General features: G+C 36.8%; 3 protein-coding genes across 4 annotated transcripts; 2 read left to right on the top strand and 1 right to left on the bottom strand.

The window, feature by feature from the left end:
• Nucleotides 1-25: 25 nt before the first annotated feature.
• On the top strand, nucleotides 26-5,479 carry LOC119997404 (oligouridylate-binding protein 1-like). 2 transcript variants are annotated; one of them, XM_038844396.1, is made up of 13 exons: nucleotides 26-308; nucleotides 811-872; nucleotides 1,109-1,211; nucleotides 1,432-1,508; nucleotides 1,584-1,645; nucleotides 1,753-1,840; nucleotides 2,001-2,076; nucleotides 2,192-2,222; nucleotides 2,688-2,810; nucleotides 3,634-3,716; nucleotides 4,203-4,376; nucleotides 4,770-5,078; nucleotides 5,253-5,479. In XM_038844396.1, the coding sequence occupies exons 1-12, from the start codon at nucleotides 222-224 to the stop codon at nucleotides 5,055-5,057; spliced, it is 1,254 nt and encodes a 417-aa protein (XP_038700324.1). In that variant the 5' UTR covers nucleotides 26-221; the 3' UTR covers nucleotides 5,058-5,078; nucleotides 5,253-5,479. The 2 variants fall into 2 exon arrangements, with proteins under 2 accessions (XP_038700324.1, XP_038700323.1); XM_038844395.1 differs by having other exon boundaries at nucleotides 4,770-5,437.
• A 782-nt stretch (nucleotides 5,480-6,261) lies between these two features.
• On the bottom strand, nucleotides 6,262-7,312 carry LOC119996087 (FCS-Like Zinc finger 14-like). Its single transcript, XM_038842599.1, has 2 exons — nucleotides 6,672-7,312; nucleotides 6,262-6,547 (listed from the first exon to the last, which is right to left on the bottom strand). The coding sequence occupies exons 1-2, from the start codon at nucleotides 7,229-7,231 to the stop codon at nucleotides 6,388-6,390; spliced, it is 720 nt and encodes a 239-aa protein (XP_038698527.1). The 5' UTR covers nucleotides 7,232-7,312; the 3' UTR covers nucleotides 6,262-6,387.
• A 2,611-nt stretch (nucleotides 7,313-9,923) lies between these two features.
• LOC119996428 (beta-galactosidase 15-like) lies at nucleotides 9,924-15,468 on the top strand. Its single transcript, XM_038843058.1, has 18 exons — nucleotides 9,924-11,263; nucleotides 11,431-11,526; nucleotides 11,625-11,737; nucleotides 11,826-11,892; nucleotides 11,985-12,077; nucleotides 12,183-12,326; nucleotides 12,429-12,520; nucleotides 12,606-12,711; nucleotides 12,799-12,886; nucleotides 12,999-13,117; nucleotides 13,194-13,361; nucleotides 13,478-13,668; nucleotides 13,757-13,851; nucleotides 13,949-14,085; nucleotides 14,205-14,318; nucleotides 14,427-14,537; nucleotides 14,635-15,123; nucleotides 15,212-15,468. Exons 1-18 carry the CDS (start codon nucleotides 11,108-11,110, stop codon nucleotides 15,317-15,319), a joined length of 2,487 nt encoding a protein of 828 aa, XP_038698986.1. The 5' UTR covers nucleotides 9,924-11,107; the 3' UTR covers nucleotides 15,320-15,468.
• Nucleotides 15,469-16,341: the final 873 nt, after the last annotated feature.

Raw genomic sequence — 16,341 nt, 5'->3', positions numbered from 1 at the left:
AAAATCGATCGAGAAGCTACCACCACGCTTGTGGGTCTGTCCACTCTTCTCCTTGTCTGTCTTGCTTCTCTGGACTGCCCTCTCCCTCGAGGGTTTTCTTTTTTTCTTTTTTTTTTCCCTCTTTCTTTGTTTTTGTTTTTGTTAGTTTCTTTCTTTCTTGCCTCTAAAATTCCCTCGCTCGACAATAAACCCTAGAACTATTTGTGCCTCAACAATTATCGATGATGGAACAACAGCAGAGGCTAAAGCAACAGGCAATGATGCAGCAGGCTCTGTACCACCACCCTGCTCTCTTGGCTGCTCCTCAGGTTTCTTTCTATACCTTTAGCTTCATTATTTTGTTGTCTTGCAATTTTCGTGTCAAGAATTTCGGCGTATGTCAGCCTCCTCAGACTTGCGATTCTGTAAAGTGAGATGTTGATATGTAATTTTGAATTTCTGATCGGTACTAGGACCACAGAAATGTTTGATCATTGTTTATCCAGATGTGATTTTTTTTTTGTCTTTTTTCATTTCCGAAGTTTTCTTTTTAAAAATTTTTTTAACTAAAAGTTCATTTTTGTAATTTACACGCTCCTTGTAATTTATCAGAACTCAATATTTTCTTTTGAAATTTTGTGCAGGTTTTTTTGCCACATTTTTATATACATTATACATTAGTAATGGAGGTTTAACTTTTAGTATTACTGATTTGCTTGTGGCCCTCACATCATATGGTGGCTATTTGGTGATAGTTGTGAGGAGTCTGTGAGTTTTGGGGGATTTGATTTGATTTCTTTTCTTCTTGGTTTTTACATTTTTATTTTGCAGATAGAGCCTATCTTGAGTGGAAATTTGCCTCCTGGATTCGATACAAGCACATGCCGCAGTGTGTGAGTTTGACATTCCACACCCCCCCCCCCCCGGCTTTTTCGCACCCTTTCATTTTTTTTTGTTTTATTTATGTTTGTAGCATCGTGTGGAGATCCATAGTGGTGTGCGCCCAGTGAACATGAGCAGTTCCCATTATACTATCATTTCGACGTTAACTCTGTACTTAATTTTGAGTGAGATGTTGGTTTTGTCTTCTGCATGCACTTGATGTCTGTCTTTGTACCTTGTATTGCAGGTACGTTGGAAATATTCCTGCACAGGTCACTGAACAACTTCTACAAGAGGTTTTCGCAAGTACTGGTCCTCTCGAAGGATGCAAGCTTATTAGGAAAGAGAAGGTTAGAATTTGCCATTGTTTTGGGATTTTATTGTTGGTCTGTAGACTACGGCAGTCCACTGAGTATTAATGTCCAATATTTTGTTATATTGTTTGTTCTGGCATTAACAAAGCCTCTTCCCTGGATGTCTTATTTTACTACTCCTGTCAGTTTGCTTCTTGAAGGCTTTCAGGCTCTTGTTTGCTATGGTTATTAACATGGTAATATTTTCTCTATGCAGTCGTCATATGGTTTTGTGGATTACTACGATCGCAGATCAGCTGCTCTTGCTATTGTTACTCTTAATGGGAGGCATCTGTAAGTTAAAATACAGAAGAACATAGGTTGGTATTACCCTTTTTCTCATCTTTTGGTCTCATATGTTGTTTGCAGGTTTGGGCAGCCTATTAAAGTCAATTGGGCTTATGCTAGTAGTCAAAGAGAGGATACATCAGGTAACACACACACAGCATGTGGACTTCATTTTGGGGCTGTTGTAGTCTGTTATAGTTATTATCATTATTTTAATAGCTTTTCCCTTTTGTTTTGGTATTATGTGCAGGCCATTACAATATTTTTGTTGGGGACCTTAGCCCTGAAGTTACAGATGCAACACTGTTTGCTTGTTTCTCTGTGTATCCTAGCTGTTCGTAAGTTCTGTCTTCCTGGGTTTTTATTAGTTCTTTGCATTGTGCATCACCGCCTTGAATGTCTAGCAATACGATCCAGAATCATGAATTTTGTTTCAAATAAGGGGGGTTTGGGAAGGTTGGTCTGTCGAAACTAAGTGGCCTGTTATGTTGGTTACAGAGATGCAAGGGTTATGTGGGACCAGAAGACTGGACGTTCAAGGGGTTTTGGGTTTGTTTCTTTTCGGAATCAGCAGGTACTTAAATTTCTTAATAGAGATGTTTAGGGTTCTCCCTTCCCATCTTTTGTGCATTGTTTTATTTTTCTTCTGTTCTGTTTATATCTAATTATTTCCTTTATATATGTTGCAGGATGCTCAAGGCGCTATAAATGATTTAAATGGTATGATGACGAAGAGTGTTTTGATGTATTTTCTTCTAATATTTTTCTGGGATTAATTTATATCTATCGTGACAAAAGCAGCATTGCATGGAGAGCTGCAATGCTGAGGCTGTTATTCAATTTGACATTATCAGGTTTTAATAAGTAACTTGATTATGTTGTTGAATTATGGTGTTGTTTGTGATGTTTAGTATTCACTGTGCCGTTTATGGATATAGATGGTGGATTCTTTATTGTGCTGGATATTTAGTTGGGAACTTTACGAAGAAAGCCTATGACTAATGTGCTGAATATTCAATTCTACAAGTAGAAAATGAAGATGCAACAAATTTGTTGTTTTCTGGTTTTCTTTAGTTGATGGTTTTTGATGTATAAATTAGTATGTAACTGCTTTACATGTTCATTACATTGCAATCACGTTTTTGGAATTGTAATCTAGAATTTTGTTTCGAATTGATGTTACAGGCAGGTGGCTTGGAAGCAGACAGATCCGTTGTAACTGGGCTGCTAAGAGTGCAAGTGGTAGCATTGAGGACAAGCAGAGCTCAGATGCCAGAAATGTTGTAGAACTGACAAATGGAAACTCAGGTGAGCTTATCGATTGAGAATTTGAGCCTTAAAAGTTCTAGAGGTTGAAGATACAGGCATTGATCTTGAGTTTTTAGTTTCCTTCTTTTTATATATTCTTGTTTGCATATTTTTTGTTTGATTTTTTATTTTTTGGTGTCCTCATTTTGTTTGGGATGAGAAGAGGAAGGAAAAGAAGTGTGGTGGGAGTGATTGATGTTGATGTGTTTGATATGCAGCAAAACTTTAGATCTTTGTGCAGTTGTGAATTGTAATACTTCACTTTATCATTAGGGGCCCATGGATTTAATTGTCTTGTGCTATGCATGCCTACTTTTGGACTATTCTTTAATGCTTAAATGCTTTAGTGTTGGTGCATCCAGCTTGCGTTTACCTTTTTTACTTGGTATGTTATTTGCTTGTTCTTCTTTCAATAGATGGTCCCGCTTTGGTCAATTATCTTCACAGTAAAATGCTTATGATATCTTACCTTTATATTAAATCATGTTTTTGTTTGCATTTTGTGCTTAATGTCTTTTAACTTCTGAATGTTAGGCGCTGGACAGTTATCAACTTTATGGAAATAATGAAGTATAGCTTCACAAGGGAGTAGTGCAAAGGAGGATCCATGTAGTGAATTATACCTCAAAATTTGTTTTCTTCTCATTTAGGCTATTTTCGACCAGTTCCTGCAAGTTTTATTCTGCTTATGGTTTTCACGCATGTTTTCGTTTGGGATTCTGTGTTATTAATTTTAAAGTATTTTCCCGATCACATTAAGAGTTCTCATTCATTGCCTTTTGACTTATTAGTCTTACTGTATTTAATCTTGATTGTTTTGAAGATGCTCAGGAGAAGATTAATGAGGATGGTCCCGAGACTAATCCACAGTATACCACCGTCTATGTTGGCAATCTTGCTCCAGAGGCAAGTTTACATTTATCTTATGCATTACCATCTCCGTGTAGACATGTCAACATCTCAGTTCTAATTTTATTGTTATCTTTATGCTTTGAACATTTAGTCCTGCATCAGGACATGGATAACTAATAAGTATAGTTAGGTTGGTCCACAATGAGCTGACCGGTCTACTGGAACTTGGTTTGATAGCCTTGTCGTGCCTACCTAACTGGTTAATGTGGATGGAATGGTTGGCTTCTTATTCAGATTTTTGAGGCCAGGGCCAGCAGAATTTTGCAGATTATTAAACTTACTGTTATCTCAACCTTGTGTTGAGAGTCGTAATAAAAATCCATGTCTATTTGGTGGAGGTGTAGATAAAGTGTACATTCATGGTGATAGTTGCCAGGATCGCTTTGTACTGGAGGATCGAATTGGATTAGACACGGTAGGCCTCTGGCATACGTTTGGAAATTTATTTAGAGTATCGTCTCACTTGTATACAATTTGCAGGTCACTTCAGTTGAGCTCCATCGGCACTTCCATGCTCTTGGTGCTGGAACTATTGAAGATGTTCGGATTCAACGAGATAAAGGTTTTGGTTTTGTGAGATATAGCACACATGCTGAAGCTGCTTTGGCTATTCAGATGGGCAATGCCCGAATTGTATGCGGAAAACCGATCAAGGTACATAAGTATGAAACTTATATTTCTTTGCAAAATGACTTTGGTTGATGTTCACTTCGAAGTAATTTCCTTTCCAAAAACAATGTTTTTATCATTAATTTCTAGTAGTTATGAACATCAGTCTCGTGATGTGCCCCATCTGAGGAGGTGCTCCATTATCAAATGCATTTACTCCTGTTGACTATAATATACTATTTGATGTATACGCATCTTTGAGGCGATAAAGTGCTGGTTGTGATTGTAATAAAGCAACCCTTGATGTATACCCATCTCCTCTTGTTTACATGTTCTGAAGATTATAATTGTCCTGTCTCATGCATATGGAGTGCTGGTTTTGGCAAATTTGATATTTTAACCCTTGAAAAACCTTAGTTGGGTGATTTTATGTTGCAGTGCTCGTGGGGTAGCAAACCCACACCACCAGGGACGAGCTCTACTCCTCTTCCTCCACCAGCTGTGGGGCCTGTCCCAGGTTTCAGTGCCGGAGACCTTGCAGCCTATGAGCGCCAGATTGCTTTGAGCAAAATGAGTGGTGCTCAAGCTCTGATGCACCCTCAGGGGCTCCATGCCTTCAAGCAGGCAGCCCTGGGGATGGGTGCTGCAGTAGCTAATCCTGCAATGTACGATGGTGGGTTCCCAAGCGTCGCCACAACCCAGCAGCAGCTTATGTACTACCAGTAACAATGGTGCCGAAAAACTCCGGTATACCTTGTCAGGGAGCGTGTTAATCAAGTTTAGGATTATGTTTTTACTTTTTACATATCCTTTGCACTTTGCGCCGACCGTTAGGGTGGCTTTTGTACCTCTTACAAGCTGAGGTTTTATTAGTATTGTGTTATGTTAACATTCTCTGAGATGTTGGCTTTATTTAATCAGGTTTTCTGGTAGCTGCTGGTTTCTTCCGTTTTCAGCAGACGTCGCTGTAGTACTTGGCGTGTATACTGTTCTCTGTATGTTCCTTTAGGCTGTTGTCATGGGGGTTGTTTGGTTTGGAGATAACTTTAATGGTGTAAAATCTGCTGTTCTTGGTCACAAATAGAAACTTAGAACATATTTATTTTCATCTTCGGTTGAAATCAAAAAATTATGGTATTAAAGATCAATCAAAGTGAAATAATTTAATAATTTCTTTTAGTTTCTTTTTCCAGATTAGAGGATATCAACTTGTACATATATTTTGTTTGTGCAAATATGTCTGAATGATTCTCCAATCATGCCATCTATTAAATCAATGGTCCTTTCTTGACAAAACTTATCCCTCACGCTACAACTTTGCACTACAATTATTCATTATCTTCTCAATTTTTTTTTATTATTTTTTTTTTATAGACAAAGCCTAACTTTTGAATCAACTTATTATCATATAATATTATACTAATTCTACCTCCGCAACTTAATAATTTGTGTATAAAATTATTTTTTATTTGTCAATTCACTATTTAGAACACTTAAAAAGTGAAGTGTGTAAATTAATTAATTTATGGAGGTTCCCAATAGGAGAATTTCAATATTATATTATAGTAAACCTTTGGAGATATTCGATAGATATATTTATTCCAACTATTGAGACTATGATTGATGTGGTAAACTGATGAATTTTCTTCCAAGTGGAGGGGACAGACAAAGACAAGATATGGGGTCCGTCCACCAATGCTTCTTGTTTGTTTTGCAGAAGAGTTCCAATGATTTTAACATTTTGAAAGAATGGTGGTTAGAATAGTCTCTGAAGAAGCAATAGTTTTCACTTCCCAGACGCCATTGTTGTCTGGGAATCGCCAAGGCTTTCATACCTGCTCATTGGAGCTCTTAGCCCCATTTTTTTTTTAATTCCTATTCACTTGAATGTTCTTAAACCATAATCAATAATGTAAGTAAGATTAATAACTGGATACAAAAGCTTTTTCATCCTTAAATTCTCAAAATTTTGCCTTTTTTATTTCGTCTCTCCGAGCAACTCATATAGCTTGCTTTGATATGTATAGTATTGGCGTATAATAAGAGTAGTAAGAATCTAAATCGCAAGAATTCCAGTAGAGAAGATGTGGTCTCTCGTGTAAGGCGAGCTTGACAAATCTGCAGATCTCGCAGCATCTGATCTACACTGTTCTTTTCGCTCATCCACCATTATTTGCCTCGATCGACACTCTGGACTACAAAAAGCTTTCTCACCCCTGCAAATCAAGACAATATTCACAAATTAAACCAACCAATTTACAGACTAATAATTTGCATAAATCACAAGAACAAGAAAGAAAGAAAGAAATAAAGAAAGGAAGGAAGAAGATCAATATGTACCTGTACATGTATATGTCTTTCCCATGAAGCTGCTTCTTACACAAATTACAACAACTGAGAAAATCTGCGACTGGGTACATATTTTGATCAACACATGATCTTGTGCTCTTCTTCTTCTCCTTCTTTTCCTTCACTTCACAGACGTTAATCCTAACATTATCACCGCCGTCATAATACACTTTTGTAATGGATTTGTTGTCTGGTCCATGACAAGTAACATAAGTGTAATTCTCCAAATCAATCTCCTCATCAAACCCACCACCATTTCTACCGGAATAGACCGGAATCGGAGCCCATTGGGTCGAGCTGCGAGGACTAGTTACTGCATACTTGGCCAGAATTCCATGTCCTTTGACACTTGGTTTCTCAAGAGCAGCAACAATTCCCAATCCAACCCCACCAAGCTCATAACACTTTGTGCCACATCTTGGTGATTGAGCTTTGAAATCCAATGGACTTCTTGGACTAGTAGTAGTCTCTGAAACTAATCCGGCACGGTTAACGGAAACCAATAATTCCGACAACTTTCCGATCACCGGATGGGTTCTCTGCCCCGGCATGACTACAAATTTTGTACTAAGAGAATGATTTGAGAACAGAAATTGGAGAGATGGGTATGAAAATAAATCTCCACAATAGAAACACAAGGTGTGTGTAACCCCTAATTTATTGATAATTGGAGTGGGTGGACTTAGCCCATTGGTTTTGGAATTACATGGAAAACCAACAAACCCAATTAAATTAAATTAAATTAATAATTATAAAATCATTATTGTTATTGAAATAATTGAATTTTGGATTCTTATGATGATTTTCTAATAGGGTCAGTTTTCAAGTAGGGCCCATAATTAATTTTTTAAAAAATGTCCATGTCTAAATGATTGAGACTTTTTATTGGGATCTACCCCACCAAGTGGCAACGAAAGATTCTTGGTGGCACTACCACCGTTGATGACAGTACACGTGTCGAAAATCTGATGGGGATAATGAGTGCAACTAGGTAGTCTCCATGAAACCACCGGCGATAAGCTCCCTGTTTGCCAGGAAAAAAAAGCGAGAGAGAGAAAAGAATGATATAATTTGGCCTTTTATGACAAATATATATATATACACATAAATTCTCCTATGTGGATCAAGTTTGTGGACTTATTTTTTAACCATAGATGTGGTGGGTCTCATAATAAATGCGTGACCCCCACTTATGTTGTGTTTTATTACAATCATTGGATTTTGGTTCACAAACTTGGTCCACACTTTTTGGTCCACATAGAAGAATTCCTATATATATATCAATTTTAATTTCATGAACATGAATGTGGAAGTTTTGTTTTTTAATTGCTTTTTGAATGATTCTCCAATAATAATATCCAAATTAAATTAGTACTAGTTGTTTGTGATTAATAGATTTATTAAGAAAAAACTTCTTCGTCACTTTATTACTCCCACTATTTATTAGCTTTTGAAGCAACTAATTATTATTATTATTATCATCATATAATATAATTGTGGTCCATTGAAAGATATTGATTCTATGGAGATCATGAAATCTATTATTTTAATTTCTTAGATAATTTTCAGGTTGTATAAAGAATACATGGTTTATTCATTTTTTTCAAGATATCATGTATCATTGGAAGATTATGCAATAAATTTTGAAACTTATTTTGGATTAATATTTTTAGGTTTATGATTCTTTTACATTTGGATAAAATTTAACATATGAGATATTTGGTTTTGGCCTATTTAATCTAATTTATTAAATTTCATATAATTTTGAATTAACATTTAATATAATTCTTATGTGAATTTATTTTTGACAATCAAAGTACACATAAACACAAATAGCGCGCAGCATTGACACATATGGTTTGATAGTTAAGTTATGATAGGGATCCCAATTATTGAGTTGTACGCACAAAATTTTATGTGTATTGCATCAAATTCATGATACACATTAAATATTGTGAGTCTAATTCAATAACTTAGATAAATAAGATATCAATTATTGAGATATTTATCATTTTCGTTCTACAGGCAAAAGTTGTTGGGTCCCACGTCCCACTTGACTCTACAAATATCGTAAAATTATTAGCAGGCTTTCTCGCGAACCGGTTAACTCGCTGGACGATTGGACTCGATGACATTGACACCTGTCCATTTTATGTTTGTGGAGTGACAGTGACATCCACCTTGAATTGTTTGAACAGAATTATTAAACAAAAAATGAATTAATTATTTTTTATTTCTTAGAGGAATGAAAGACCTTATTGTTTTCTCTATAATTAATCTTCATTGTTTGAAAGCGAAATCAAATTTATTTTAGGAGGTTCATACTTCATATTGTTAGACTTAGCTAACTACTGATTATTTTTATTTTTATTTTTGGATGATTTGATAAAATAATATATTATGACCTACATAATAACATCGTAATATATATAATAGAATGTGAGCATCAATACCAAATCCACGAAACCAGCATGGGATTTTTTTTTACATGTTATTTTCTAGCAAACTCACTTAAATAATTCTTCTTGATCATGACTTGTAATATCAAAACTCAACCATGCTAAACATACTAATATATATAGAGTAATGTATTTTAATAGTTGAACCTACTCCTTAATTAACACTTATTGTACACACTCGAACCACTAATTGGAGTGATAAAGATGGTGTTCAGGGTTCGAATCCCCCTCTCTGTTTCAATAAAAAAAAGAGTGTATTGTTTTGTGTGTGTGTGTGTGCACACATATGCTTTGAAGTTTTCCATGTCTATGCTCTTTTTTAAAAGAAATATTCTATATTGGTGTAAATGGGCCATGCAAGGGATCTTCTTGGTCTGGGCCTGTTTAGCAAGAAATCTACTTGATGACTGGCTCGGGCTCAAAAATTTCTTACAAGATAAACTGATCAAGAGGACATCATGTCGTGCTTGGGGCTTCACCTAAAGGTGTAAATGGGCCAAGCGAGTGATCGCTTCTTGTGTCTCGGCCTGTTTAGTCATCCATGTGATGACGGGTTGGGCTTATTAGAAACACAAGACAAACCATCTATGGGCCCATTAGTAAACGGGCTTTAAACTAGGTCAAGCCATGGCTCACTTATAAACCACATGTGTCGCCCGGCCTTATCCATATTACACAAGAATAAGTCTTTTATAGAAGCCCATTAAGCTAGCTATTTATGGGCCTTATCAGAAGGAAAAGTGGACCATTAGAAGTACAAATAATGAATCAGGCCCATCAAGAGTGATTATTCACTCTTCTAGTAGGCGTTTCTTTCAACTTTCAACCAGCTTTTGAATGTCTTGGAGAAGTATTTTGTTAACCACTCCGTGACAGAGGTTTTGTGCGGAGATTCCAATTCTGGATTGTTACTCGGACACCCATGTTCCATATTCGGTTGATTTTGTTCATATGGTCAAGATGGGTTATTTTTTGCTTCTTGTTGTTCCTGCTAGTTATTTATGGGTCTTCTTCCTAGTGCGAGTGTTTTCCTCGTTATTGTGTCGAGTGGGTTGTGATTATTGTGAAGATTGATATTGTAGCTTGTGACCCATGCATTTTTTTCTGTATGAGAAATATTGGGTTTATTAATGAACTTATCGACAGTTTCTTATTGTGTTTCTGCAAATTATGGTTTGAAATTAGTCGCCCACCAAGTGTTCGATTTTTTGCTGGACCCATTTACATTACTAAATTCAAAACTCTTTAATGAAGTACGTTAGATTTCGATTCTGGATATTTGATTTGATGATGCTAGAAGCTCAAAATCTGAACCAAGGGGATCATACAAGCCATCACATTACATGATTTTTCCTACAATACTTATTTTGCATTGTCCATTTTGTTGTTATCTTTCTTAGAACCCAAGAAAAATTATTGCAAACGCACTCCTGTTTGTTATTAATTGGCATGGCCTAATGTAGCTAGCCAGTCAAAACAAAGGGAAACATATATCTTTATGACAGCTAGTTCTTTCCATGTTTTTGGACAAGACCACCAGATAGAGGCATCATGTTCTTCAAATTTTGTAGTTGATTTCTGACCCTGTATTCCCAAAATCCTATTTATAGTCTTTATCGGAGATTAGATATTTGGATAATCTTAGAATATGGAGTTGTCTAAACATGTAACTTTTGAGAGGTCATAGTTGAAATCGCATTTTTTGTTGCAGAAGATGAGGTCTTAAATTTAGCTGATTGATTGTATAATATAGATGCTTGATTGTCTATATAAGCATCCAACATCTGCTTGAGAGGGTCAAGGCCCAGGCCTCCATGTAGATTGGCTTGGGATTCTTGCTATTTTTTTTTTTCTTTTTCTGTTCTTCATTGTCTGTTGTTTGCTGAAAGAATATATATATTTATTCAAAAACCACATAGAAAAAAAGAAAAAAGAAAAAAAAAGGTGTTTGTTTTGAATATATTCAAGATGTCGCGTTCTTGGCTTGTTCTTCTTTCAAGTTTAGCATTGCTATACTGCTGCTCAGCAACAACAGTCGAATATGATTCCAATGCCATCATCCTCGATGGCGAACGGAAAATTATTTTCGCCGGTGCAATCCATTATCCACGGAGCACACCTGAGGTATTAATTCCCACAACATCATTGTACATTGCATGGAATTATCAATAAATATCAAAATTACAAAGTGCGTGTTTAGAAATTGAACTAAAACTCTATTAGTCATCCTGGCTAGCATTAGCATTTCTCGTTTATATCCTCATTAGATATAAAATTTGTGCTGTGTATAGATGTGGCCAGATCTGTTTCGGAAGGCAAAGGAAGGTGGAATTGATGCTGTTGAAACGTATGTCTTTTGGGATCGCCATGAGCCTCGCCGTCGTGTGGTTTGGTTTCTTGCTCTACATTCTCTATCTTAAGAGTAGATAGCCTGGTCTAACATTTGACTTTTATATATTTTCCCCCTTTTTTGGTACTATCTCAGTATGATTTCTCGGGAAATCTGGACTTTGTAAAGTTTTTCAAGCTCGCTCAAGAGGCTGGACTTTATGTCATTCTTCGGATTGGACCTTATGTCTGTGCTGAATGGACTTATGGGTACTAATTCCAATCCTCATATAGTTCTTCTTAACGTCATTTTATTATAAATCTTAGAACATAGATACTTATATTTACTTATCAACAGAGGATTCCCAATGTGGCTGCACAGTATACCAGGGATCGAATTGAGGACAGATAATGAGATCTACAAGGTTTTATGTCAATTTTCTTCTTTTTTTTTCTGTTAATGTCTCTTTTTGTCTGAAATGTACATGGAATTCTGAGCATTAACATCTTAACACAGAATGAAATGCAAATTTTCACCACGAAGATTGTGAACATATGCAAAGAAAACAAGCTTTTTGCTCCACAGGGAGGACCTATCATTCTTGCACAGGTTAGTTTAATATTCACCAATATTTTTGTTTCAATTCTAATTAATGCAAGTGGCATTGATAATATATACAAGTTTGACTTACATTTTTGTGCTTGGACATGGCAGATTGAGAATGAGTATGGAAATATCATGGGAGGTTATGGCGATGCAGGAAAATCATACATCAAATGGTCCGCACAGATGGCGACAGCTCAAAACATTGGTGTTCCATGGATTATGTGCCAACAAAGTGATGCTCCAGCACCAATGGTATATTCGTCTCTGACTCTGTTTTCTTCTGATTCGGGAGAGATTTGATTAAATCTCATTTAAGAGTAATTGAATTTGTGTTCTTACTATGTCCGCTTGTAGATCAATACATGCAACGGGTTTTATTGTGACTTCAACTTTCATCCAAACAATCCCAAGAATCCAAAAATGTTCACTGAAAACTGGACTGGATGGTAGGTCTCCTATACATTTCTTCCGCTCTAGAAACATAATTTGAATTGGTAAAGCTCAAAGAGTAATGTATGGTTTTTCTTATAGGTTCAAGCTTTGGGGAGGAAAAGATCCTTACAGAACTGCTGAAGACCTGGCCTATTCAGTTGCACGCTTTGTCCAATCTGGAGGTGTCTTGAATAACTATTATATGGTTAGTCTCTATTAGGCTGCATCTCATGTCTATGAGAGAGCTTCAATTGATGCTCATATATTTACAAGTGCTTTTTTCTGAATTCAGTATCATGGAGGAACAAACTTCGGACGCACAGCAGGAGGGCCATATATCACTACTTCTTATGATTACAATGCTCCTCTTGATGAATATGGTAATTGATAGAGATAATGAATTGAAGCCATTCTTCTGATTTAGTCCAAAAATAAAATCAACTATCATTAATAAATTCACTAATCATTGTATCAATACTATAAAACTTTCAGGAAATCTGAATCAGCCCAAGTGGGGACATCTCAAGCAACTCCATGAAGCTATCAAAGTGGGCGAGAAAATTCTGACAAATGGCACAACAAAATCCGAGCAAAAGGCGAACGATGTTTATGTAAGCAAAGGGATTATTGATTAACGTTATGAGTTTCAAGACGATATAATTTACTTGATTTGATGTTGGTAATCAGCTGACCACCTACACAAATTCTTCTGGAGCAAAATTCTGTTTCTTAAGCAACACAGACAAGTCGAACGATGCCAATATCGACTTGGGACAGGATGGAAAATTTACTGTACCAGCTTGGTCTGTCAGTATTCTTAAAGATTGCAACAAGGAGATCTACAGCACTGCAAAGGTTAAACCACGAAAATCTTCTTTCCTTTTAATTTCATTCTTGCTCTTCAACATTGCTAGATTGACTAGCAACAACAATGCTCATGAATGTCGAAATTCGGAAATTGTTGTCTACAGGTTAACAGCCAAACCTCTTTGATGATTAAGACACTACCTGAGCATGACAAACCTGCTGCACTCTCCTGGTCTTGGGCACCAGAGGCCATGAAGGACACCCTCCAAGGAACGGGTAGATTCAGAGCAAATCAGCTTCTTGACCAAAAAGAAGCCACTTCAGATGCTAGTGACTACTTGTGGTACATGACCAGGTAACATATATGCATTAGTCAACTATTCTTGTTCTCAGTTTCAATAAGCTGAAATTATATAGAAGACTGATTTTACTAATTTCATCAGTGCTAATATCAATGAGGCATTACTGAAAAATGCAACTCTGCGTGTTAACACAAGAGGGCATGTTCTGCATGCTTATGTTAACAGGAGGCTGATAGGTAATTGGAGCTAGCTGAATTTATAGTTCTACTTATTTGTATGATAACTCACCTTATGAAAGCACATCACTTTACTTTCATTTTGATGAAATATCAGGTTCCCAGTTCTCCAGGCAAGCCAATGGTCAACAATCTGTCAAGGGAGATGACTACAGTTTCATTTTCGAGAAGCCGATTTCTCTGAAATCTGGGGCTAATGTTATATCTCTTCTCAGTGCCACAGTTGGATTGACGGTATGTTTATCTGTATTAGATGCTTGATCAAACTTGTGGCGCAGGAACTCTGCTTCAGGATTCAAACCTCAATTGTTTTCTGTCTTTTAATGTCTTACGTATACATTATTTTTGGGCAGAATTATGGTCAACATTTTGATCTGAAAGCTGTTGGCATAGCAAATGGATCAGTTCAAATCGTCCAAAATGGGAATGTGTTGATGGATTTATCATCAAATCAATGGTCTTACAAGGTAAGATTTTGAGAAGAATCAGCTGATAATCACCACCACATACTTCACTAATTTTTAAAAAAAATTATGATCATTAGGTCACTATTTTTTAAAACCGTTTGGATTTAGGTCGGGTTGAATGGAGAGGCCAAGCATCTCCATGATCCAAATTCAATCCATAATAATGTCTGGAGCGCATCACAGAAAGTCCCCGCAGGAAGACCCATGACTTGGTATAAGGTACTTTGTACAATCCTCAATGACTCGATCTGCACTCTCGTAGCGAGATAAAAGTTTTGCAAAGTTCATTTCTGACTAGCTGAAATTGTGCATATAGACCACCTTCACTGCTCCTTCAGGCACAGACCCAGTTGTGGTGGACTTGCTAGGCATGGGCAAGGGACATGCCTGGGTGAATGGGAATAGTCTTGGGCGCTTCTGGCCTTCGCAGGTATCTAGCCAGGATGGTTGTGGCTCATGTGATTACCGCGGAAAGTATAATGGTGGCAAATGTCCTACTAATTGTGGCAATCCTAGTCAAAGATGGTACCATGTTCCAAGATCATTCCTCAACAAAAATGGCCCGAACACATTGATTATGTTCGAAGAAGTTGGCGGAAATCCTTCAAATGTGACCTTCCAGACTGTAACTGTTGGAACTGTTTGTGGAAATGCTTATGAAGGTAGCACATTGGAATTGTCATGCCAAGGCGGGCGAACCATCTCGGACATCCAGTTTGTCAGCTTTGGTGATCCACAGGGGACTTGCGGCTCATTCCAGAGAGGCTCTTTTGAGGCCACTCACTCATTGGCTCCAGTGGAAAAGGTTTGTCAATTGATCATAACATGCATCCTTGTCGTGATACAAAAGCACTTCAAAATTCACGGTTTATGAGATTGTTTTGTCTTTGCAGGCATGTGTTGGGAGAGGAAGTTGTTTGATCATGGTATCAGATGTAACATTTGGAGTCAAAAACATTGGCAATGAGCATAGGCTGGCAGTGCAAGCAGTATGCGAGTAAAGAAGAAGAAGAAGAAGAAGAAGAAGATGAAGCTGTAGAAGAGAAGGAAAAAATAAAATTTAAAGCTTGAGAAGTTGTGCTTCATGAGCAGATGTGTAGTTGTGTACACAATTCAATGACTAAAAATAAAAAGAAGCTCTATTGAAGTTTCATAATTCATTCGGTTAAAATATTATATATCCTTATATTATCATATTTTTTTCGATTACATCCTTAAATTATTTTTTTCCTTCATTCTATCTTTAAATTATTGTTTTACACATGATTTTTATCCCGAGTCAATTTTCTGATGAAATGCTGACACGGCATCCACACGTGACTCATATACTACGGCGAAGTTGATACGTGAATCAATTTTTTAATTGATTTAATTCCACATGTAATATGAAATTTTAAAAAAATTAAAAGAAAACGAAAACCAACCAATATTAAATTCTAAACGAAATCAAGCCAACCTCGCCGGAGAATCGGCGATTATTGTCGTCTGGGTATCGAGCTCCAGTAGTTCCAAAGTTGCTGGACGAGGCATGAACCCAGGAATCAGAGACCAATCCTACACTCCATGCCTCACACCCTCACATCGAGCCCAAGCCAGAGATGCGACCTGTGTGGTCACTTGGGCTGCACCTGGATTGGAGACTAGAACCGACGAGATTGCGGAGAAGAACTGGAGCCAAAGCCAGGAACCCATAGAGATTCTTAACTCCGTGAGCAATTCGATTCTTGGTGTGCGTGACAATCCCAGCCTGAAAAATTCCCAAATTGTGGATTCTCGAGTGCGAGTATTGATTAGCAGAGTAGTGGAGACTCTGATTTGGGGTTTAGGAGTCGGATGTGTGTGGTGGTGTTCATCTTCTACCAAGTTCTTGTTTTTTTTTTTTTTTTTTTTTTCATTTTGTCTAATTTGATTTTGTAGAAACGAATTAGCAAATTATAGAGACAGAAAAATATGGGATGGAGGGTTTTTGTTATATCTGAGATAAAATGGTGGTGGTTCTGGATCAACTTCTGGTAAAGACCAT

The sequence above is a fragment of the Tripterygium wilfordii genome, chromosome 4 (assembly GCF_013401445.1).
Source record: "Tripterygium wilfordii isolate XIE 37 chromosome 4, ASM1340144v1, whole genome shotgun sequence".
NCBI classification, from domain to species: Eukaryota; Viridiplantae; Streptophyta; class Magnoliopsida; order Celastrales; family Celastraceae; genus Tripterygium; species Tripterygium wilfordii.
This window is presented reverse-complemented; position numbering and strand designations above follow the sequence as displayed.